The following is a 25,572-nucleotide window of genomic DNA, read 5'->3' on the forward strand; positions in this document are numbered from 1 at the left end:
ACATGCCTCTCCGTCCCCTGGGGAGGCTGCCCAGGGGATCAAAGGTGGAGCTGCACTTGGGACCACCTCCACACGCTGTCCTGGCCACGTCCTCTCCAGGTGTCTTTGAGGCTCAGGAGACCATGCTATCCTGGGTTGTTTAGAGAGGGAGGGAAGTGGGGCATATAACCCTCTACAGGCTTAGGGGACCCCGGTGATGCCCCTCCTGCTGTACTCCATCAGGAGAAGACAGCCCCAACCTGGAGTCAGGCATGCTAAAAGAGAGATGGAAGACAGCATGTTGAAGGTAGGGGTATGCACAGGTCTTTGGAATGGACGCCTTCCACCTGCATCTCCGGGGGCCTGGTGGCAGGCTGCACTCACGACCTCTGTGACTCCTGGGTACTCATGGAGTGAACTTCAACCTCCAGAGGCCTGCAGGAGACACCACCTGCTACCTTCACTGTCACTCTGCAATTGACCACTACTTTCCTCCCATGGCCACCCAAAAGGGCGTAAGAGAGCCAGGCAGGGCAGGCAGAAGCCACCAGCCCCTGTTCTGCTCTGTGGACCCCAATGCCTTTTTGCCTGGGAAATGTGCATTCTCCTACATCCTTACTCCAGGCTGTCTGCAATGAGCCCTTGCCCTGGGATCTCTTCTCCCACATCCTTACCACATCTAACCAAGTCCCAGCTACTCCTAGAGTAAGGCATGGGTGAGAAAAGGTGCTTTGCTCAGTAAACTTGGGTGGTTGTAGTATTTCATTCCATTTGGTTGTTAACTGTTCTTAACTGTAATTGATGGTCATTGCTAAAATAATATATTGCCTTTATTTCTACCTCTAGAAGTGGGTTTCATGTGCTAGATTTTAATATCCTTGAGCTTGGGCAAGTGTGCAAGCCTCTTTTTTTTGGTTTTGTTTTTTGTTTTTTCTTTTTGTTTTTTTTTTTGAGACAGAATCTCGCTCTGTTGCCCAGGCTGGAGTGTAGTGACAAAATCTCGGCTCACTACAACCTCTGCCTCTTGGGTTTGAACGATTCTCCTGCCTCAGCCTCCTGAGTAGCTGGGACTACAGGCGCATGCCACCATGTCTGGCTAATTTTTTTTTTATTTTTAGTAGAGACAGGGTTTCACTATGTTGGCCAGGCTGGTCTCAAACTCCTGACCTCGTGATCCGCCCACCTCAGCCTCCCAAAGTGCTAGGATTACAGGCATGAGCCATGTGTGCAAGTCTTTTTAAAAGAAACATGGTTTATTTGTACAAAACTGAAAGATTGTTAATGCCCCTGATGTGGTTTTTGTGGATGTGAAATGGTGAGAATATTAACTGGTTCCTCTTACTGTGGTATTAAAATGAAGCCTTCTTAATTTATCAAAGTCATGTTCATGCTCTGATTTTATATACTTGGGGTTCTGGCCCAGGCCCAGCAAGTGCTGAAATCTCTACTAGGGGAAGCTGCAAAGTAGATGGCAGCTGGGAGCCAGGACTGGAATACAGTTCTCTGGGTCAGACCCAGGCACTGGTGAGGCAGTTGCCAGACCAAACCTGTCTGCTTATTCACACAGCCACTGCAGCCAGCCAGGAGCCCTTCTCAGGCCAGGAGACTTCTTCCTTTTCAGCTATAGCCTGGGCCTAGAGGCCAGGCCTAGATGTACAGGGTGAGCTCCAGGGAAAAATTCAGTCCTTTGGGTGGTGGCACTCCTGCCAGTGACTCTACTATTCCCTGAGACTGGGAGTCTGGACCCCAGTCTGGCCTCCTGATCCCTCCCCTCCAAAGCACCAGGGGCTGGGCCTCACCCGGGCACTTGTGTACACACTGCTCTTCCAGGCCCTGGCACAGGCTGCTGGGAGGCTTCCCCGAGTGAGCTGTCACCTCCCACTCAGGATCCTCATGAGCTCTCAAGCAGCGTGAAACTTCCTCTGCTCCAGCCTCCCACTTTGCTCCACATGACTTCTCTCCCTAGCTCAGCAACTTCCCCACTGCCAAGCACCTTTCCCCTCCCCAGGCCTCCATGACTCTCTATCCAACACCTGGCACTGGTCGGGGGGAGTCCCCTCATCCCAACATGAAGCGGGCAACCCAGATCCACTCTAACTGGAAACACATGGGCTGTACAGTGTACTCAGCTCCATGCCAGGAGCAACCTGTGTGCCGGACCTCTCAGCCATGCCCATTTCAGCCTCAGGAACAGAAATCAGACAGAACATGAAACCTGTCCAGAGTCCCAAAACTGGGGCGTAGAGGGGCTGGGAGGTGCAGCAGGCCTGAGGGATTCTGTCTGTCCCTAGATCTGGTCTCCTCCTCTCCTCCCCACTCTGCACCTCCTTTACTGCTCTCTTCCTCAGTCCTTGACCCAGGACAGGCTTCTCAGATATGGACTCAGCTGTCCAGACAGATTTCAGTCCCAGATGAGCTGGCAGGTGGTGGCAGAGGGGTGGGAGAAGACAGGGCATGCCTTCTTCCCTTCCTCGGAGGCAGCCTGGACACTCCCTGCTCACCTGACAGGCATGGACCGTCAGCACTGTCACTGGACTGTCATCACTCAGGGACAAGTCCCTCTGGCATCCCTTGTGGCACCATCCATTCCTAGAGAAGCCAGGAATGTGTGCACATGAATGAGGGGGCAAAGCCAAGCAGCAGGCTCTCTTCTGCAGGCCCCCTACTCCTGGACTCAGCACAGGCCTCCAAGCAAACACCCCTGTGCCTTGGCTGCTGCATTCTGCTGACGCTGCATCTGGGGAAGCCACGGCTCCAAGCACTGCTGGAACGCAGGCGGCCGGGTGGTTTCTGCTGGCGTTTGTCAGATCAGAGCAAACCCGGGAGACTCTACTGAGAATCCTGCCCAAGGCCTGAGGAGTCTTCCCTACCAGGAAACTTATTTTTTAAAAGCCCCCAGGGATGATGTCAAAGGGCCGTTCCAGACCACTTTCCCTGGCCAAACCCCACATCTCCCTGTGACCCAGGGAAGGGGGACAGCCTGTCAGCCAAGAAGGCGACTTAGAGGAGGAGGCCTACTGAACCCTCAGCTCACCCATGAGGAGACCACACAGGGCTTTTAAACCAGCTCTGACCCTGTTGGAGAAACCTGGCTCCCAGACCCAGTGGCTGGTAGCCCCAAGCCCTAAGACGGTACCGGTCAGGGCTAGGAGAAGGCTGCTTGGGATGCTCCCTCCTCCCCAGCTTCCTGCTCTCTCTGAGGGATGCGGAGGAGGGGATGTGACTGGGAGGGGACGTGACTGGGAGCAGGATCTAAGCACAGAAGGAGAGGCCTGGAACTTGTTGAGAGCTTCGTGGGAGACCTGGCCACCCAGCCCTGGCCCAGCCCCTGAGGGCAGCCAAGGACGGCAGGGGCTCTGGGAAGCCAGGGGTTAGTTCTGCTCTGGGCCTTGGGCTCAGCAGTCTAGCAGCCTGACAGCCTCGGTGATGGCCACTGAGAGGCCCAGACGTGCCCGGCCGAGGCATGAGCAAGCAGTGTTCTGGCTAGCACAGACTCGGGGGACTGCTCTGGTCTACCCACAAGCCCAGCTGTCTACCCCAAATCCTCCCATCCATGGCCCAACACCAGGAATGTCTGGCCAGCTTGTGATCTCCCACAGTAAAAGACTTCCTTGGAGGCCGATTTCTCATGTTCAAGAAGATGCTGCTGCTCTCAGGAAGTTCTCTCTGCTGTCTGACCTAAACCCCAACTCAGAAGCAGCAGACCAACTCAGTCTCCCGGTGTCTCCAGCCTTCCCTCAGGCCTAGGCTTGCTCCTCAGTCTGCACCCTGGGACGTTCCAACACCTCCTCTGTGTCCCACATTCTTGTCCCCATGTTCAGATGACTCTCCCTCCAACTCCTTCTCCTGGCACTACCCAGGCCTTCTGCCCTATATCTTGGCTCCCTACTCCCAAGTCCACTCTCCACACCATCAACAGAATGAAGTCCTCCAAATCAAATGGCTTGCTGTCACGTTCACCTAGCAGTCCATGTAGCCCTGGAGCTGGAGCTCTGCCCTCCACCACAGCCTGGGAGGCCCCGTGCCCTCAGCCCTAGCATTACCTCAGCCCTTGACTGGTCTAACAGTGCTACTTGCTGGCCAGAGTGACCTTCCTGTGATCTCTGCTCCAGCAAGTGCTCCAGGGAAGTCCACAGGCTGCTGGAGAGAGAAGCCCTTAAAGTGTAGGAAATAGTGCTGCTTTCTCAGGCCCATGGAGAGGCTGGGTTGGGAAGACACACCCCCAGCCTGGAAAGTGAGAATCCCTGCCCTCCCGCCTCCACGGGCCGGCCCTGTCCACCCTGAGGTTGCCTGTGTCAAGGACCATTGCCCTGGTTCCAGCAGGGGCAGCTGAGGTCTTTGAAGAGGCCTGAGAAGGTTGCAGCCTAAGACCCACCTGGCATGGCTGCCCCTCTCAGGGGTCGCCAGGCTGCACCAGACTCAGGCTGGCCACATAGTGGGCCCCAGCTGGCACCCCTGACTATCACCCTAGCCCTTGATTAGTAAGAGGGCATAGGACACTCAGCCTGCCCAGTGCTTTCTGCTCTCTGTGTGACAAAGTATGGGCTTGGCAGCCAGCATCAGACAGGCCTTGAGAGGTGGCAGTTGGGCAGCCCTGCCCCCGCCCACTTCCTGAAACTTTTCCCAGATCCTGCCAACCCAGAAGGGGATCTTTCAGCCTCTCCAGGGCTCCCAGGGTCAGATGGCACACAGCCTTTTCAGCCCCCAGGCCTCTGCAGTTCCTCCCCAAGGGCCACAGGGAGGCAGAAAGGAGGGTCCTGGCCCATGCCAGGGGGTTGGTCCCACATGCCCCTGGGCCCAGTAGGCATGGAGGCAGCCCCTGGCCAGCACACTAGGCGGGGCAGCCCCGCTTGAGGCTCCCCCGTGGCCTCATGGCCGGCCCATGGAGGGGTCTTGCTGGCCAGCTGGCCACGGCAGAGTGTGAGAGGACAGTGTGTTCCCAGACTTTACTTCTGCTTTTCCAGAGGTCACTCAGTGAGGCTCTCCTGGGGAGCTCAGGGGTTTTCAGGAATTGAGGCCCACTGAATGGAACCAGATGTGAGAACATGCTCCCTAGACTCTGGTGTGCCCACACTGCCATTCTCTGCAAGGGTGGCAGAGCCTTGGAGCCTGTTCTACCACTCCCCTGGCCTTGCTGAGAAGACTGCTTCGAAGGGACTGGACCTGGGCTCTACCTCCAATGCTACAACTTCTACTGGCTCAAAGTAGGAAAACTCAGACAGATGGACTGATGTGGACAGATGGCCAGGCTGGTGGCCCAACAAAGCGAGAGCTGCCCTGCCCCTCCTCGGTGAATGTGCTGAGCCTGACCTACTCCCTAGGCTCAGGGGTGGGAGAAGACCTTTTTTTTCATATCAGCTCCAAAGCAGATGTGTGCACTGGCTGGCTAGATCTGCAGGGTCAGAGCACCACATCTGGAACTCTCAGTGTGGGAGCCACAGCATGGAAACCATTAACCCTGGGTTTACCTGGGGCCTGCAGCACAGTATGAGTGTCCTCTTCAGCCCCCAGGCCTCTGCCAGGGCCCTTTACAGTCTCTCTGCGAACCTCACGTAACACCAATTGACTGAGTAACCCCAAGTTCCAACACTTCCTATCAAATGCCAGCTTTCCCCCCTCCCCTCCATGCCACCTGCTATTCCCCATCCAGAGCCTTGGCACTACCACCCTCAACTGGGGTGTCCATGGCACCTTTCCCTGGCCAGTGCAGGCCCACCCATCACCTATCAGCTGACCTATCCCACAGTCCTGGCCCCCTCTGCAGATCCATTTTGCCAGATCACTGGCTTCATGACATCATTCCTTAGGCAGCTGAGTAGGACAGGGGAGAAAGAAACTGGGCTTCAGAGCCTCAAGGACCTGGGTTCAAATCCTGTCTACAAATTGGCCCTAAAACACTTGTGGAATCTCTCTGGAACCAGGCCCCTGGCTAGTCACCGGGTAACAGATTCTGCAGTGCCAGCCTCCCAGGGCACTGCACGGACACTGAGCAAAGGCAGTGGTTTACAGAAAGCTGAGCACAGCATACCATAGTCCATTTCTCCTGGCAAACACCATGAGCCCAGCAGTGTGTAGCCTTGACTTCAGGCTGTTGCTTAGGCTGTCCTACTAAGTTCTGTACAGAATGTACCTGTTCCTCCTCTCCATGGTCTGTCCCAACCCTTTCCCAGGCCTTTAGCATGTCCTCTTCCCTGTCATAAAGCCTGCAGGGGACCTTGTACAGTATGAGCATGCTAACACTCTGCTATCTCCTGTGGAAAGAGAAACAGGGCTGGCTCAAGATCCGGGGCTCCTGTCCCCAAACCTACATCTCATCTATCAGCAAGATCATAGAGAGCTCTGAGCAGTCCCAGCAACCTGGATAGAGAGAGGCAAGGACAGAACTCTGCACCACCCATCACACCCTGAGTTGCCCTGAGGGTCTTGGAAGCAGGCAGGAGGTAGTATAGCCAAGGGCAGCTCTTGCTTCACGGGAAACCTCTGGGCTGGCAGGCCAGCAGTCTTGGGAAGAACCTGGAGTCTCTTGCTGGCACGGTCACATGCAAGTTACTAGGTTTCAGGTGGCTGAGGCAGAGCTCCTGCAGGGAAAGGACGGTAAATTCTCCTTCCTCGGTTCCTGGACCCACCTTTTGTTTCATGTTAGAGGTTTTTCAGTGAGGTGAGGCACTCACAGTAGAGAAATGGGGCCGATCTGCAGAGATGGTCCAGCTGACACCAGGCGCCAGTGGCACCGACCACTAGCAACATCAGACACAGGGATCAAATGGGAGAGTCACCTCCCAAGTCCAGGAAGCAAAAGGATGTCAGCCCTGGGTTCATCACCCCACTCCCTGCTCTGAGACAGGTGGCAGGTGGTGGCAGAGACATATTTAATTACCCTCATACTCTCAGGAACACCTTGTCCCTGTGACTGGGAGGATGAAAGCATTTCTCACATCCTAGGAGGAAGTCAACTCGTTTGACAGTCAGGAGGGTGCCAGGCAGGCGACAGTCCCATGTGCCAAAGGGAGGGGCACAACTGGTTACTGCTGCACCCAGGGCAAGTTCCAAGAAGCTCTCCTGTGACTGAGTGGAGATCCACCTGGACAGCCCCTCACCAGGCCGTCCCCACGCAGGCCCGAAGGCTCCATGGGACTGACATGTCCCAGGAGACACAGGGCTTGCAGGGCAGCTTCCCTATGTTCCCTGGCCACAGCCCAGCCTGAGAATCAGACAACCCAGCCTCACTCTGGGAGGTGGGGGCCACACCTTCCTCTGTTGATGCCCTGCACTTTGACCGAAGTGAGCTCTTTCTTCTCCAGGTTTGCCACCACAGTTACAGAACCTGCAGGTTGGAGTGGATCTGGAGCTGTGAAGAAGAGCTTCTTTTCATTTTCCCAAAGATGTGAGTTTGCCTGGGCATGAGTAAGAGATAAACTGGTCTGGCGTGGCCAGATGCCAGGTAGCCCAAGGAAGGCCAGTTATGGCAATGTGCTGTGCTCAAAAGCTGGCTGAGGCTGGGTATGGTGGCTCACACCTATAATCCCAGCATTTTGGAAGGCCAAGGTGGGGGAATCACTTGACCCCAGGGAGTTTGAGACCAGCCTGGGCAACATAGTGAGACCTAGTCTCCACAAAAAATAAAACAAAATGAGCCCAGCGCGGTGGTGTGTGCCTGTAGTCCCAGCTACCTGGGAGGCTAAGGTGGGAGGATGGCTTGAGTCTGAGAGGTTGAGGCTGCAGTGAGCCAAGATCATGCCACTGCACTCCAGTCTGGGAGACAGAGGAAGACTCTGTTTCAAAAAAAAAAAAAAAAAACCTGGAACATGCCCTTGTCTAGCTTCTGGGTCTGCTGGCCTGCACCACCTGAGCAATCCTGTCAGCTTTTGATGCTGGACTCCTGTTCCACATGCACAGCCATCTTAGGAAGGACATGAAGGAAAGTTGGGGCTCACTCAGGTAGAGGTGGAGGGGATTTCTAGGGCTCCCTAGAGGCGGCTGTTCTCAGTGAGAATAAGCAAGTCAGGCTGGATCCTGGCTGGAGCATCCTGCCAGTTCCATGGTGCCCAGAGCCAGCACGAAGGAGAAAAGTAGGAAATACTCATTTTGCTTTGACCTAGGCCCTGTGTTTGGGCTCGTGGGATCAAACCTCATCTGGGGCTGTGAGCTCACGCACTGTCAGCATAAAGTCCCATTCCCTGTGGCTCATGGAAACTGGACAGAGGCTGGGCATGGTGGCTCACGCCTGTAATCCCAGCACTTTGAGAGGCTGAGGTGGGAGGATCACTTGAGCCCAGAAGCTCAAGACCAGCCTGAGCAACACAGAGTCTGTCTCTACAAAAAATACAAAAATTAGCCAGGTGTGGTAGCACGTGCTTGTGGTCCCAACTACTCAAAAGGCTAAGGCGAGAGGATCACTTGAGCCCAGGAGGTCAAGACTACAGTATTCGTGCCACTGCCCTCCAGCCTAGGTGACAGAATGAGACCCTTTCAAGAAAGAAATAAAAAAAAAAAAAAGAAAGAGGGAGGTAGGCAGGAAGGAGGGGAGGAAAAAAGCAAAGAAAAAGAAAAGAGAAGAAAAAAGAAACTGGTCAGAGTAGCCCAGGCCAGAGGTAGAGTTAATCCATCCCATACTTTCGCCTGGCAGAGCCAAGAGGCTTGGTCCAGGCAAGAAGATGGCAGAAGCAGTAACTATACAAGCTGGTCCAGTACAGCACCCCCAGGACCCCACCCACCCTTCCTTTCAGCCCTCCCCTCAGCGGCCCTGCTCAAGGGCCTCGTGGGACAGTCGTGGGGGCAACAGTAACATGCCAGAGTGAGCCAGTGCTGTGAACCTGGGCTGGCCCCTGGGAGGGACATGGTCACTTGCTTGACCACACAGTGTAAGTCAGGTCCAAATGACTGAAGCCACTGGGGCAGGTGGGAGGCATGGAGCCTGCGCGGATACTGAAGGGTAACATTCCAGGACCCTGTGCTCCCCAAGGCCTTGTGATATGGTATCTAGCCTGAAGCATAAAGGGTTGGGGGCGGGGGGAAAACAGGCAGAGCTGAACCCATGACCTGGCAGCCTCAGGGCCCTGTGTGCTGCGTGGTGGATTGCAGCTCATCTGTATTCATCAGCTCCCAACCCTTCAAGTTCCAAGCTAAATGCCATGTGGCAAGGCCTGAGGGAAAGACAAGGGCCCCAGAAGCAGGGTCCTTCTTGCATGACTACCACTTCCTGAGTTGGGGGTCAGTTCATAGAGATATAGTCCAGGCATTCTTGAGTGAATAAATGAAAGAATAGATAAAGGGGGAAAAAAAATCAAAGAACGTAGAGTGATTGGATAGGAACTGCCAAGACAGATGTCAGGAGACCATAATTACACCCTTAGGCCTCACCTTGGACCCAGCTTCCCAGATGAAGAGAGCTGGATAACGGTACCTCCAGGTTCCTGTCCAGCTATGACACTGTTCTAGCCTAGTCAGGCCCAGACCACATTGACTCCCTGCAACCCAGCCCCTGAGGTCATTCAGGGGCTCTAGGTGAGACCCCTGGCCTGGATACCCATGGAGCAGCCTCAGAAGAACTGATGACAACTGCAGGGGAGACCCTGGGGCTGTGGAGCCTCTGAGTGGCCACCAGCACAGGGACAGGGACAGGCGGTAAAGGCTGAGTTTCAGATGACTCCTCAGAGGGGAAAGCCCCATCCACCAGCCAAGCACGAAAGCCTCTGTTGAGGTCAAGGCCTGCAAACCACTGCCTGAGCATCCAAAGGGGGGCAAGGTCTGGGCAAATGCCCAGGGCCAGGCCAGAGATGGCCAGGAAAGCAGTGTCTAGCACCAGTCAGGGATGCTCCTCCATATATTCCTTTCCCCTGCCATCAATCTGCTCAGCGGTCCTCAGGACCACCCACATTCACACAGGGGCAACCCCAGCCCTGCCCCTTGTGCCTACTCCTTGGTCCTTCAGGGGAGTTGCTAGGTTTGGACACACAGAGCAGGTGCCCAGGCCACACAGCAGCAGCCTAGCCTACTAAAGCACCCTTCGGGGCCTTGATTTTCCTGCCTTTGAAAAGGAGGAAGACCAACATTCTAGGGCAGAATAGATTTTTTAAAACATCAGCCAGGGAGTAGGTGTTGGACAAGGCAGATGCCAGGGAGACCAATGGAGAGGCCTCCAAACTGCGGTACAGGGTAGGAGAGAGTTGCCAATCAACTAATGATAACCCATTGCCAGCCTGACCATGTGGACCTGCAGTGCTTACATGGTGTTCAGGGTGCCTGGTTCGGCCATCTCCCGGAGTCACCCTGCATACATGTACCTATACATGCCACATACATCCTACATGCCCCTCAGAGGGAGTGCCAAATGAGGTTAGGAAAGAAAAGTTCATCCTCTGTCCTGAAGACAAATTTTCCCTCTCCTGGAGGGGCCGGGGTGGCAGGACAAGAGTGGTGACAACCTAGGGAGGTGCATGGGTCTAGGAGCCTGAGAAGTGTAGCCCTGATCCCTGGGCTGCCTCAAGCTCCTACTTGGAGCTCCCAAGACCCTTAGGTTCATAGCACACTGTGCTGCACCTGCAGCTCCAACTCTGAGCTGCTGGCATGACCCAGGTGAGGGCAAATGAGGACGGTGTGGTGGGCAAGGCTGGAGCAGCCTGCACTGGGCACCAGGGCAGAGAGCATCAGGAAATGTCCCCTGGCCTTCTCCTTCCCAACCCAGGAAGATAGGGCACAGGGAGGTAAAGGTGGGTAGAGGTACACAGACAGGAGACACTAAGTGACAAGCCTTACCTCATCTGAGAAGGCCAACTGGGACTTAAGTGAGGGAAGTAGGGCCCAAGGCAGAGACCCAAGGGACAGTGCTGTGGCAGCTGCCTCATGGAAAAGCAGAGGAGAGGCAGCCTGGCTGACTCCCGGGGTCCAGCCACACCTCCCTCCCCAGGCTCCTTGACAATGGAGTGATCCTGGCGCACCCCCTTGTGGTGGAAGGGAGGATGGCATTGTCCACAGCGAGGGGCCCTTCTGGTGGGAAGAGGGTACGCCCGCCAGCTTCAGTTCCCCTTCAACACATCCCTCCAATTTAATCACTGCTTCAGACTCCTGGCCAGCATCTCCCAGTCATTAACCTCTGAGGCAGTAGGACTACAGGTACCCACAGAGCCACGCAGGAATGTCTCATAAAGAACAGGCGTTGGGCCAGGTGCGGTGGCTCACGCCTGTAATCCCAGCACTTTGGGAGGCCAAGATGGCAGATCACATGAGGTCGAGAGTTTGAGACCAGCCTGACCAACATGGAGAAATCCCATCTCTAGTAAAAATACAAAAAACAAAAAACAAAAAAACAAAAAAATTAGCCAGGCATGGTGGCGCATGCCTGTAATCCTAGCTACTCAGTAGGCTGAGGCAGGAGAATCACTCACACACAGGAGGCGGAGGTTGCGGTGAGCCAAGATCGTGCCATTGCACTCCACCCTGGGCAACAAGAATAAAACTGTCTCAAAAAAAAAAAAAAGAACAGGAGTTGGCCGGGCACAGTGGCTCACACCTGTAATCCCAGCACTTTGGAAGGCCAAGGCTGGAAGATGACTTGAGCCCAGAAGTTCTGAGACCAAACTGGCCAACATAATGAGACCTTGTCTCTACCAAAAATAAACAAAATCAACTGGGCATGGTGGTGCGTGGTTTGCTTGACCCTAGGTGGTCAAGGTTACAGTGAGCCATGATGGAGCCACTGCACTCCAGCCTAGGCAACAGAGTGAGATCCTGTCTCAAAAAAAAAGAAAGAGGCCGGGCGTGGTGACTCAAGCCTGTAATCCCAGCACTTTGGGAGGCCGAGACGGGCGGATCACAAGGTCAGGAGATCGAGACCATCCTTGCTAACACGGTGAAACCCCGTCTCTACTAAAAAATACAAAAAACTAGCCGGGCGAGGTGGCGGGCGCCTGTAGTCCCAGCTACTCGGGAGGCTGAGGCAGGAGAATGGCGTAAACCCGGGAGGCCGAGCTTGCAGTGAGCTGAGATCTGGCCACTCCACTCCAGCCTGGGCAACAGAGTGAGACTCTGTCTCAAAAAAAAAAAAGAAAGAAAGAAAGAAAGCAGGGAGCCTGGGCAACATAGCGAGACCCTGTCTCCACTAAAAAATAAAAAATTAGCCAGGCATGGTGACACATGCCTGTACTCCCAGCTACTTGGGAAAGCTGAGGTAGAAGGATCACCTGAGCCTGGGAGATTGAGGCTGCAGTGGGTCATGATCATGCCACTGCAATCCAACCTGGGTGAGTCTCAAAAAAAAAAAGAAAAAAGAAAAAAGAAAAGGAGCTGGGCATGGTGGCTCATGCATGCAATCTCAGTACTTTGGGAGGCCGAGGCAAGAGGATCACTTGAGCCCAGGAGTTCAAGACCAGCCTGGGAAACATGACAAAACCCTTTCGCTACAAAAGAAACAAAAATTAGCTAAGTGTGGTGGTGCATGCCAGTAGCCCTAGATATTTGGGGGGTTGAGGTGGAAAGATTGTTTCAGCCTGGGAGGTCAAGGCTGCGGTGAGCTGTGTTTGGACCACTGAACTCCAGCCTGAGCAACAGAGCAAGACCCAGTCTCAAAAAGAAAAAGGAAAAAAAAAAAAAAAAAAGGAAGGAAGGAAAGAAAGGAAAGGAAGCAAGCAAGCACAGAAGTGAGACTAATATATTCCAGAGTGTATTATGCAATGTTTAAAATAAGGTGTTGAAGCATTTCCGTCTCTGCCATCAAGAAACCCTAGTCACCCAGAAAGCCTTATGTACTAAGGGCCCTGAATGGCTGACATCTGCCTATGCTGAGGATACTTCAAAAGGCCTAGCAGGGGTTCAAGCACTGGCTCCACCTCGGAAACCAGGCCCAAGAAATCACTGAGTAAACCCAAGAAAAAGTGTATGTTATCACCCACCAGAGCAAGTTCTGACAACACATCCTGTGGCAGGGATTTGGAAATAGCAGTTATTGGCTCCTGTGGGAACTCTTACTGACTTGACCACAAATAGCTTCCCAGATACAATCGGGCTAAAGGCCAGGCGCAGTGGCTCACACCTGTAATCCCAGCACTTCGGGAGGCCGAGGCGGGTGGATCACGAGCTCAGGAGTTCGAGACCAGCCTGACCAACATGGTGAAACCACACCTCTACTAAAAATACAAAAATTAGCCAGGCATGGTGGCACGCGCCTGTAATCCCAGCTACTCAGAAGGCTGAGGCAGGAAGATCGCTTCAACCCGGGAGGCGGAGGTTGCAGTGAGCCGAGATTGCGCCATTGCACTCCAGCCTAGGCGACAGAGTGAGACTCCTTCTCAAAATCAATCAATCAGTCAATCAATCAATCAATCAATCAATCAATAGGGCTAAAGTATATGTCAGTGCAAAATGCAACCAACAAAGCGAATACAGGAGCTGGGGTCGGGAGGAAGAGGCAAAGGACAGACAGAAAAACGGCCAGTTAAGTGGTCACCTGCTCACAGGGGCTGTACCTGGACAGGGGCCCTGCAGCTCCAGCCAGCTCTGGCCTGGGCCCTCAAGCACCCCCACCACACTTGGGAGTCTTCAGGTGTAAAGAGAAGTGGCTTCATGGGGTTTCCCTAAGACTCAGACCAGCCCTACAATGCTGCGAACCAAAACCTGGCTCACAAAGGTCCCAGGCTCTCCAGCACAGGCCTTAACTTTGTTGGCTGCTGGGTGTGGGGACCCTTCTCTTTGCTCACCTACATGTCCTAATTTTCCTTAAATATCTTTATTGAATGTTTCAAATTACAAAATGTATTCACTCTAATACATTTAAACAATAGAAGAGTACATAAAAAGTCAACATTGAAATCATCCCCCTCCCAGCCTCTATAAATCCCTCTCCCCAGAGGTTGTCACTCATGACAACGTGGCACCTATGCTTCCAAAAACATGTGTATGTCCATCTGGTAGTCTACCAAGATGGGATTATATGTAACGCTTTGCAACTTTTTACCTAACAGTATATTTCTAAATCAGCCCTTATGGAACTTCATGCTTTTGAGCACTCTCTCATAGTATTCCATTTTAAGAACAGACCATGGTTTATTTAACCAGACCATAACCAAATCACCGGATATTCCATTGGTTCTAATAGTTAGCTGTTACCAACAAGGCTAGCGTAAACACCTCTGTACATGCTATCCCATGCTAATCTACGGGATACAACCTTATAAGTTGGGTTGCAGGGTCAAACGGTATATGCATGCAGTGTTTTGACAAAGGGGTGACAATGTATACCCCTTGGAGAGTCTACACCAGGTCATCCTTCTACCAACTTTTTGGAATTAAAAATTGTATTTAGTCAAAAAGAAAACAAGAAAACAAAAAACCACCATGCCCCAGCATCATGCAGGAAGAGACATGGCAGGAATCTGGAGGGAGAGCCCGGCTGTCCCTCTCTCTGTTCCACTTGCCAAACTGGGCTCCATGCCAGGTGTCCTCATTAGGCCACACTTGTGTCCACTTGGCCCACAGTTAAGGCTGCTCTCTAGCCTCCTGGCAGGACTTGTGGGCAGAGCTAGGCTTCCAAGGCAGGCTTGCCCTGGCTACAAGCCAACAGATGGCCTGGTGCGGGCCTAACTGCCGCCAGCCAGTGTACTGGTGACTTCCAGGTTAATATCTTTAGTGTTACTTCCCCACACAGCCACCTGCCTGCTGGACTCCCTCAGACATTTGAGGTAGAACACTTCCCTCCCACCCCCCAATCTGCACCCCTAACTTTCCTACCCCATTCTCTGGTAGCCCCCATCTCAAAAAGAGCTCCAGCATCCACCCAGTCATTTATTAAGCCAGCAGCCTGACTTCTAACCCCCTTCACCCCACATCTAATAAAAACTGGCCCAATCTTGTGGTTTTCATCTCCCAAGCTGATCTCTGACCCGGTCCTTCATCCCCCCTCATTTCACTCCTACCCTAGTTAGTCCATATTCTCCTACCTGGAGAGCTGCAAGAGCGGCTAGCAAGTGTCCTGCTTCTGGCCTGTTCCTGCAAATTCATCCTCTAGAGCCTCAGAGCAAGTTTCTTTTTTGTTTATAACTGACCTGTAACAATTGCACATATTTATAGGATACATGTGATATTTTGATACATATATACCCCGTGTAATGATCAATTCAGGGTAATTAGCATATCCATCAACTCAAACATTTATTATTTCTTTGTTTTTGAGACAGAGTCTCATTTTGTTGCCCAGACTGGAGTACCGTGGGGTGATCCTGGCTCACTGCAACCTCTGCCTCCTGGGTTCAAGCAATTCTCCTGCCTCACCCTCCCAAGTAGCTGGGGATTACAGGCATGCTCCACCACGCCCGGCTAATTTCTGTGTTCTCAATAGATTTGGGGGTTTCACCATGTTGCCCAGGCTGGTCTCAAACTCCTCACCTCAAGCGATCTAACTGCCTCAGCCTCCTAAAGTGCTGGGATTACAGATATGAGCCACTAAACGTGGCCTATTATTTCTTTGTGTTGAGAACATTCAAAATCCTCTCTTACAGCAGTTTAAAAATATATAATATTGTTAAATATAGTCACCCTATGGTATGGAATAGAACTTATTTCTCCTATCTGTGATTTTTGTACAGATTAATCATCCTCTCCCTCAGAGCAAGTTTTTTTTAAAAAATTAATTATTAATATATATATATTTTTTCCAGACAGGGTCTCTCTCTGTCACCCAGGCTGGATTGCAGTGGTGTGATCACAGCTCACTGCAGCCTCAACCTCCCAGGCTCAAGTGACCTTCCCACCACAGCCTCCTACATTATTAATTTTTAAGAGATTGGGCAGGGGGTGGGGGGGTCTCACTATGTTGCCCAGGCTGGTCTCAAACTCCTGGGCTCAAGTGATTCTCCCACCTCAGCCTCTTAAGTGGCTGAGATTACAGGCGTCAGCCACCATGCCAGGCCCAGTGAGCTTCTAATTGTATCACACCACCAACCCTACCTCCTCCACAATTCCCCATTTCTTCACCCACTGAGGGGTTAGGTTCCCACACTGGCTCATGATAGCAAGATGCCAAACCTCCCCCCTGCCTAGCCCTAGCCTCCATTCCTGCTCTAGGGCCTCATCCTCACAGGCTGCAGCAGCAGCAAGCTGGAGGGGAGCAACGAGTGCAGCAGGCTGCCAGACACCACAAACAACCTGTGCCAGTTCATCCGCCACTGAGCTTCGGGGTCTCCTCGTGCAGCAATGACACTGCCCAGGGCAGTGGGGCTAACATGAGGGAAAAACCCTAGGCTTGTGTGGGGCCCAGGCTCTCACAACTCAACATGCTCATTCCCTTCCTTCCACAGAGTAAATGCTCCTTCCATTATTGCCTTCTGCACACCCTTCTCCCAATGCCCTCTCCCAGCCCCCAACTCCCCTCTCTCACTTGTACTCACTAGATTGCCAGTACCATGTCATTTCTTCCTTTGGATCACATTTGACTCAGAGGAGTTTAGGACTGAGCTAAGCTCATCTTGCTGTCCAAGTTGTGGTCATCTAATTTCACCAATTCAATAGAGTTTCCTTTGACAAACAAAATGAAACGTATAAACTATTTCCAGGCAAGACTATACACAGAAACTCCTAAATAAGACATTTCCTACACATTAACCTTAACAAGAATCTCTCTCTTTTTAAATTTGTACCATAACTCTCATCCTTCCTGAGCAATATGTCCTTCTAAGATACCCACAGTCTTCCAGGAACCAGCCCAATGCACCTATCCAGACCTCGCTGCTGCAAATCCTCGACACACTCTACTTTCTCCTTCCATCTCCCAAGGCTACTCTCATGCACAAGGCAGTTTCGTGTTTCTGAGACTACTGCCATTTCTTCTCCCTATGCTCTTCCCACCTCTTGGCCTGGCTAATTTGGGGCTAGGGGGTGGGGGCGGCAACAGCTTTACTGAAATATAATTCATTTGCCATACAATTTGCCAACTTAAAGTGCACAATTCATGGTTTTTAGTATACTCACAGAATTGTGCACCGCCCCCACAATCAGTTTCAGGACTTTTTTTTTTTTTTCTTTTTTTTTAGATGGAGTCTCACTCTGTCGCTCAGGCTACAGTGCAGTGGTACAATCTCAGCTCATTGCAACCTCCGCCTCCCGGGTTCAAGCAATTTTCCTGCCTCAGCCTCCCAACTAGCTGGGATTACAGGTGCCTGCGACTATGCCCAGCTAATTTTTTGTGGTTTTGTTTGTTTGTCTGAGACGGAGTCTCGCTCTGTCTTCCAGGCTGTAGTGCAGTGGTGCAATCTGGGCTCACTGCAAGCTCCACCTCCCAGGTTCACACCATTCTCCTGCCTCAGTCTCCCAAGTAGCTGGGACTACAGGCGCCCACCACCATGCCTGGCTAATTTTTTGTATTTTTAGTAGAGACAGGGTTTCACTGCATTAGCCAGGATGGTCTTGATCTCCTGACCTCGAGATCTGCCCACCTTGGTCTCCCAAAGTGCTGGGATTACAGGCGTGAGCCACCACACCCAGGCAATTTTTTGTATTTTTAGTAGAGATGGGAGTCTCACCATGTTGGCCAGGCTGGTATCGAACTCCTGACCTCGTGATCCCCCGGACTCGGCCTTCCAAAGTGCTGCAATTATAGGCATGCGCCACCATGCCTGGCCAGTTTTAGGACATTTTTATCACCCCAAAAAGAAAGCCCACACCCATTAACTGTCACCCACCACATAATACATCCCCCCCCTAAAATACCCTACACCTACTGTGCACTCAATGCCATTTTGATGGTCACCCAGTTTGCCTATTAGACAGGCACACCTGCCCTAAGCAAGACCTGTGTGACATATTTGTATTAGCCACTCAAGGCCCACCATGGCACCTGTCTCCTAGGAGTGATGGCAGAGAATGACCACTGGGGAAAAGCTGGCCTCTCCAACTGTTCACTTGGTCCCAGGCCCTGTGCTTACACTTCACAAACATCTCAGAGACCCTAATATTATTCCCATTTTACAGCTGAGGACAAATGACTTGCCCAAGGTCACAAAGCCAATTAAGTGGCTGCGCTGGGATCAGTTCATCAGTAAGGTCTTCTCTAACTATCTAGACATTGTCTCTGCCCAACCACTGCTGTCACCTTCTAGCCTCACCTTCTTCTGTTCTCATTAAGGTCTCCTATGACCTCTGAACGGCAAAACCAAATGGAAGGCTGACTTTATCAATCTCTTGGCCACATTTGGCACTCACTACCTCATTTATTTTCAGGCTCTCCTTTGGGGCTACTCACATTTCAGGGAATGCCTTTGGCCTTTTTGGCAGGACCATCATCTTCCCCCAAGTCCTTTGATCAACTGAAGCGCCTCCTGGGGGAGGGTCCCATCTTCAGCCTCCACTCTTCTGATTCCATGGTTATCTCTTGGGGACCATGGACACACTGCTACCTCAATTTCCCAAGTTCAGAACTGTCACACCTGAGCACCAAAAATAACCTTTGTATCTCCTCTACTCAGATGGCTCACAGATCCCTCAATTTCATCTTCTCACTCCTCCAACCTGTTCCTTCTCCTACATGTCACCGTCATTTCATTTTGCCACCTACACAGTTGCCTAAGCCAGAGATGAGGACATCGACTTTGACTTATTCTTCCCCCAGCCTTCTTACCCAACCCTCAAGTCCTATCAATTCCCCTTCCTTAAATTCTCCTACAATACTCCCAGCCAATGCTTGAGGTCAGGCTCACCCCCAGCCTGGATTACTATAAGAACCTGCAAACTGTTCTTTCTGCCTCCAGGGTGGCCTCTGCCTTCAAATTGCAGGTATCCTCTAAAGTACAAGTCTAATAGTTTTACCATCCCATCCCCTGCACTCAGGACAGAGTCCTTTCTATGGTTTTTACAATCCTTCAAGAGCTAATCTCTCCTTAATTTTCCAGTCACACTCCTAACCACCCCACAATCAGTCTGTGCTAAACGACTTGCCACACCATCAACATTTGCATCTGCAGTTTCATGTGACATTGTGACTGGCGATTGGCCAAGCCCAGTCTAGAGTCTCTCTTCTTCTTGCATAAAATTGTCTCTTGTGAAATAATGTTGAAACGCACAAAGAGATGTAATGGACAGAAGACAAATGAATCAGGGTAGAGAGGGATAAAAGTGTTCTGGACAACAGCCAGCACATCACATATAGGCGCTTCAACCATGGCCTCCAAGGATCTAACTCTCTGGCTGAGAAGAACAATCTTCAGGACCATTAGCTCACATGGAAGTTGAGAAGGACACAGGACTCCTCGAGTGTTAATTATACTTCTTTACAACAGGAGGGAGATGTCCTGACTGGCCCAAGTATCAGGTAGAGCTCCCATTCCAAATTAGGAAACTGGCATTCTGGTACTCATCAGCTGAAGCACTGCTACATAATCCAGCAAGCCATTTGCTTCTCTGTAATTTCCAAGTTTCTGAGTAAGAGAAGAGCTAAACTATCCATGGGAAAAACCAAGAATGACATCCAATACAGTATCAATGAGAACCCCACATGACTCGGATTACGGGCTCTAAATATAACTTTAATAAAAAGAACCAAGTCTCCTAAGAGGAATGAAGACTCTAGGTCTGGGTCAAGAAATGTTCAAGGTAAGATTAGAACATATGGGCATCTCAGGCCAGACAGAGTGGCTCACACCTATAATCCCAGCACTTTGGGAGGCCGAGGTTGGTGGATCACCTGAGGTCAGGAGTTCAAGACCAGCCTGGCTACCATGGTGCAATCCTATCTCTACTAAAAATTAGCCAGGCGTGGTAGCGTAGGCCTGTAGTCCCAGCTACTCAGGGGGCTGAGGCAGGAAAATCACTTGAATCCAGGTTGCAGTGAGCTGAGAATGTGCCACTGCACTCCAGCCTGGGTAAGAAAACAAGATTCCATTCCAAAAAAAAAAAAAAGAAAAAAAAAACAAAACAGATATCTCAGATAGTAAGGAAACTTTCAATGGCTACAGGGTTACATAAAAAAGACTTGGCAGTCAACTGAAAAAGCTTCCACTGACCAAGAGACAATTTAAGCATCAATAAGATTAATCAACTGAAACATAATAAATACATTAAAATCCATTAGTGTGTTATAATACTAAACAAATCTCTTGGTTGGTTTAGTCACAAAACCTCATTAGTCATTTTTGGAGGATGTTGGTGAAACAACTCATTATTTTGAAACCTGGTAACTACTGGAAAGAACCAAGCATTTATCGTAAACTCTCCTATACAGACTGTATCTCAGGATAACTAAGTAGTTGATTACTGGAAGTTTACAGGCATAGAAGTAGTCAAGCTGGCAACTACAGAAGGAAACAGAATTAGAATAGCACTATTTTGCAACCCCCAGTGAAATGATGGTTCCAGTCAATAAATGTCAATTATTCCTTACACCATAAAAAGAGAAACTAGGTATTATGTGCCTTCCAATAGAAGTACAAACATTGGATAGTTGCAGTGGCTCATGTCTGTAATCCTGACACTCTGGGAGGCTGAGGTGGGTGGATCATCTGAGGTCAGGAGTTCCAGACCAGCCTGGCCAACATGGCGAAACCCCATCTCTAAAAAAAGTACAAAAAAATTAGCCAGGTGGCGGATGCCCGTAATCCCAGCTACTTGGGAGGCTGAGGCAGGAGAATTACTTGAACCTGGGAGGCAGAGGTGGCAGTGAGCCGAGATCACGCCATTGCACTCCAGCCTAGGTGACAGAGTGAGACTCTGTCTCAAAAAAAAAAAAAAAGTACAAACACCACCTATTAAGTATTCACACACCAAAAAAGAAGTACAAATACCACCTATTAAGTATTCACCAAAAAAAAAAAAAAAAAAAAAAAAAAAAAAAAGGAATTGAACCAAAATCTGAGCAAGCCTCTAGATCTACTACTAATTGGGACAGAGGAACAAGTTCAACTATATGTCAGAGATGGAATCAGTAAAATCGAGATGGATGGAAAATCTATAAATCAAGTAATCTAACTTCAATCTATATATTAAAATACTTGAGAGAGTATCAACTGAAATGGAGGGATCACATCTGGATCCCAACTGAAACAAATCATATTTTAAAAATTTGAGACAATCAGGGAAATTTGAACACTAAATGGATATCTGATTATATTAACAAATTACTGTTTTTAAGGAAGCAGGAATAATATCTTTTTTTTAAATACTCATGACTTTTTTCAGAGATGCTGAAATATTTACAACTGAAATGGTATGCTATCTGGGACTTACTTCTGAATAATTTGGGAGTGGGGTTATAAATGGAGCTAGTATTGAAACAAGACAGATAATTATTCTATCAATAAGAATTTATTATTGTTGTAGTTAGATGATTATTACTTAGGGGCTTATATTATTGCTTCTTATTTGCATATGTTTGACAGTATCCATAATAAACAGTTTTAAAGAGAAATGAGGAAGGTGAAATTCTCGACGGTACAGGTACAAACAATACTGAAAACAAGAGCTACCATTTACCTAGGGCTTACTGTATCCTTGGTGCTGGGCTAAGTGTTTTACACGTTGTAGCTTCTTGACATTTCACAACCTGTATGAGATAGGTGCTGTTAACATACCAGTTGAAAACCCCAAGGTCCAGAAGTGTTACATAGGTTGTCTAAAGTAGTCCAGTAATTGGCAGGATTGTGATTCAAACCCAGGTTTGCCTAACTCCAAAGTCCACCACACTTTGTGCATCAAGTGCTGGAGGGATGGCTTGCATGAGGGATATGAAGGATAGAAATGTGTGTGAATGGGCTGGGCACGGTGGTTCACGCCTGTTATCTCAGCACTTTGGGAGGCTGAGACGGGCGGATCATGAGGTCAGGAGATCGAGACCATCTTGGCTAACACGGTGAAACCCCGTCTCTGCTAAAAAAATACAAAAAATTAGGCCGGGCGCGGTGGCTCAAGCCTGTAATCCCAGCACTTTGGGAGGCCGAGACGGGCGGATCACGAGGTCAGGAGATCGAGACCATCCTGGCTAACACGGTGAAACCCCATCTCTACTAAAAAAATACAAAAAGCTAGCCGGGCGAGGTGGCGGGCGCCTGTAGTCCCAGCTACTCGGGAGGCTGAGACAGGAGAATGGCGTAAACCCGGGAGGCGGAGCTTGCAGTGAGCTGAGAACCGGCCACTGCACTCCAGCCTGGGCGACAGAGCGAGACTCCGTTTCAAAAAAAAAAAAAAAAAAAAAATACAAAAAATTAGCCGGGCGTGGTGGCAGGCGCCTATAGTCCCAGCTACTTGGGAGGCTGAGGCAGGAGAATGGCGTGAATCTGGGAGGTGGAGCTTGCAGTGAGCGGAGATCGCGCCACTGCACTCCAGCCTAGGGAACAGAGCAAGACTCCATCTCAAAAAAAAAAAAAAAAAAAAAAAAAAAAGAAATGTGTGTGAATGGCCAAGCGTGGTAGCTCACACCTGCAATCCCAGTACTTTGGGAGGCCAAGGTGGGTGGATCACTTGAGGTCAGGAGTTCGAGACCAGCCTTGCCAATATGGCAAAATCCTCTCTACTAAAAACACAAAAATTAGCCAGGCATGGTGGCACATGCCTGTAATCCCAGCTACTCGGGAGGCTGAGGCATGAGAATGGCTTGAACTGGTGAGGTGGTGATTGCCGTGAGCGGAGATCGCACCACTGCACTCCAGCCTGGGTGACGGGGCTAGACTCTGTCTCAAAAAAAAAAAAAAAGAAAAGAAAAGAAAAGAAGAGAAAGAAATGTGTGTGAAAGAGCAAAGGATCCCTGAATGCCACACTAAAGATATGGATGGTGGGCTGGGCACAGTGGCTCACACTTTTAATCCCAGCACTCTGGGAGACTGAGGCGGGCAGATCATGAAGTCAGGAGAGCGAGACCATCCTGGCTAACAGAGTGAAATCCTGTCTCTACTAAAAATACAAAAAATTAGCCAGGAGTGGTGGCGGGCACCTGTAGTCCTAGCTACTCAGGAGGCAGAGGCAGAAGAATGGCATGAACCTGGGAGGCGGAGCGTGCAGTGAGCCAAGATCGTGACATTGCACTCTACCTTGGGTGACAAAGCGAGACTCCGTCTCAAAAAAAAAAAAAAAAAAAAAAGGATATGGATGGTTTTCTACAAGAGGTGAGGCAGGGGGCGGGCGGTGGGTGCCTATGTTAAGCAGTGTTATAGGAAAAGTGTGTAGAAAGAATGGCCTAACAGGTTTATGGGGGATGATAGAGGGTCCCCTGGGAAGATGGTAAAAACCCTGTGCCCCCAGAAGCTCTGTTACAGGAAAGTGGACAGCAGCAGGAGTGAGGAAAGTCAAGAAGAGAAACAACCAACTGAATGTCTATTGATGATCAACAATGTTCACCTTAGATTTAGGCAAATAAAGACCTTCAACAAGTCCCAGAAAGTCCACAAAACTCATATTAAGCTCCAACTGTGTGCTAGGCCTTGTCCCAGGCAGCCTACCTCTGTTTCTCCCCTTTTTCCCACAGTAAGGTCAATCGGTTGCTGGCAGAGGCCTACAACCCAGCATCCTAAAGTGCTCTCCTTCCCCACCTCTACTCACATAAGTAAGGTAAACAACTTTTCTTGCATATGTACATTAACATCATAAAACCTACAATTATTATTATTATTATTATTATTATTATTGAGACTGAGTCTCACTCTGTTGCCCAGGCTGGAGTGCAGTGGAGCGATCTTGGCTCACCGCAAGCTCTGCCTCCCGGGTTCACGCCATTCTCCTGCCTCAGCCTCCTAAGTAGCTGGGACTACAGGTGCCCGCCACCACGCCCAGCTCATTTTTTTGTGTTTTTTTTTTTTTTTTTTTTAGTAGAGACGGGGTTTCACCATGTTAGTCAAGATGGTCTTGATCTCCTGACCTCGTGATCCACAGATGGTCTCAATCTCCTGACCTTGTGATCCGCCCGCCTCGGCCTCCCAAAGTGCTAGGATTACAGGCGTGAGCCACCGCGCTCAGCTGTATATCTACAATTATTGTCGATTTTTTTTTTCAGATGGGGTCTTGCTCTGTTGCCCAGGCTGGAGTGCAGTGATGCAGTCTTGGCTCACTGCAACCTCCGCCTCCCGGGAGTAGCTAGGATTACAGGCGCCTGCCACCACGCCCAGCTAATTTTTTGTATCTTGAGTACAGACAGGGTTTCATCCTTTTGGTCAGGCTGGTCTCGAACTCCTGCCCTCATGATCCACCCGCCTTGGCCTCCCAAAATGCTGGGATTACAGGCGTAAGCCACCGCGCACGGCCTGTACTGCAGATTTACATTAAAATCATAACACCTACAATTATTGTATTTTAACGGTAAGTTTTCTATTTTAAAGGTATTTATTTTCACTTTACTGGTCTAGTTTGCAAGGTAAACAATCAACTATTTTTTTCTTTGAGCTCACTTTTAACCTCAAGAAGTTTCTGATGAGAAAATGTTCTCCAGTGGGTGAATCATCAGGCCATCCTCCCCCTACCCAGCTACCAATCACGAGACTACCAGTACCTCTGCTCGAGTACCACTTGAGGATCAGGGATCCCCTCACATCCCGGCCACCCTTCCCTTCCCTACCACCTGGAGTGGGAGTGGTTGGCAAAGACTGGAATTAGGGGCATCTCTAACTCAGTACATCTGTTGGAGCTGTGCCTCAGAATACAACGCCACTCTGGAGCTGTGTGCTGAGAAGAAAGGGGAACTCGGTTTCTCATCACTCTTGTGCTCAGAAACCCTGTCCCAACAGGCATCCCCCTCGCTGAGGGGGTGGGATTAATTGGCCAAATACTTGTATATGAACTTCCAGATCTGCAAGGGCCACCCTTGTTCTTTCAAACATTGCCTTCAGGAGATACTGCCCAGCCAGCGGTTCAGAGTTGGGAGAAAACCCTCGCTAAACTGGCTCAACAATTCCCCAGGAAGGCTCACCCCGCAGGACAACACGAAGACACAATGATCCCAAAGACCTTAGTGTCTTGGTGGGGGGGAGGGGGAAGAGGTGGGGGGCTTTTCCGCTTAGCTTTCCTAAGCGTTGCCACGGAACAGCTCTCGGGCTACGTCAGGGTAAAGAGGCCCATATGGCCACACCTCGCACCGACCAGCTACCCCCGAAAGACCTTCTCCTTCCAAACCGCAGGGTGAGCACAGCGAGAGAAAAGGTGGCATAAGCAGAGGCGAACAACTGCGGTTCTTAAAGCCTTCTTTGCGTTTGGGCCCGCGCCGAGTCACAGCTAGAGGTAGATCCCGCTCCCGCGCGTCCGCTATCAGCCCCGGGATTCCCAGAGAGGCCTCTCAGGCCCTTCAAGACCCCCCGCTTCCGGCTTCCCGGCCCACACCTCTGAACCCTCAGGCCCTGGCCAGCCTCTATCCCCGCCTTTCGCGGCCCCGGCTCACCCTCGAGCGTCTCGCACTGCACCAGGTTGAGGTAGTCGGCCTGGTTGAGCACCCCGGCCTTCAGGCCGCGCACCAGTCCCTCCAAGTAGCCATTGTCCACGTTAAAGTAAAGCTCCGGGAAGAACGACATGGCTGCTGCGGGAGCGGCGGGACCAGAGAACCTGTACCGGCTGGCACGAATCGCGACTCCCAGATCAGCTGACGCGGCGTCTTCAGCGGGCTGTCAAGCGCGTCAGGTGACGCGCAAGCGCCTCACGTGACCA

At 50.8% G+C, this 25,572-nt stretch overlaps 1 protein-coding gene across 1 annotated transcript in view; it reads right to left on the bottom strand.

Annotated features, from left to right (window-relative positions):
* Window positions 1–25,558, bottom strand: part of ATP6V0D1 (ATPase H+ transporting V0 subunit d1) — a 42,664-nt gene extending 17,106 nt beyond the window's left edge. Inside the window, exon 1 of the mRNA XM_007993967.3 lies at window positions 25,310–25,558. Coding sequence (XP_007992158.1) covers window positions 25,310–25,439 — 130 coding nt within the window. The 5' untranslated portion in view covers window positions 25,440–25,558. The remainder of the gene's footprint in view (window positions 1–25,309) is intronic.
* Between the last annotated feature and the right edge of the window lie 14 nt (window positions 25,559–25,572).

The sequence above is a fragment of the Chlorocebus sabaeus genome, chromosome 5 (genome assembly GCF_047675955.1).
Source record: "Chlorocebus sabaeus isolate Y175 chromosome 5, mChlSab1.0.hap1, whole genome shotgun sequence".
Classification (NCBI taxonomy): Eukaryota; Metazoa; Chordata; class Mammalia; order Primates; family Cercopithecidae; genus Chlorocebus; species Chlorocebus sabaeus.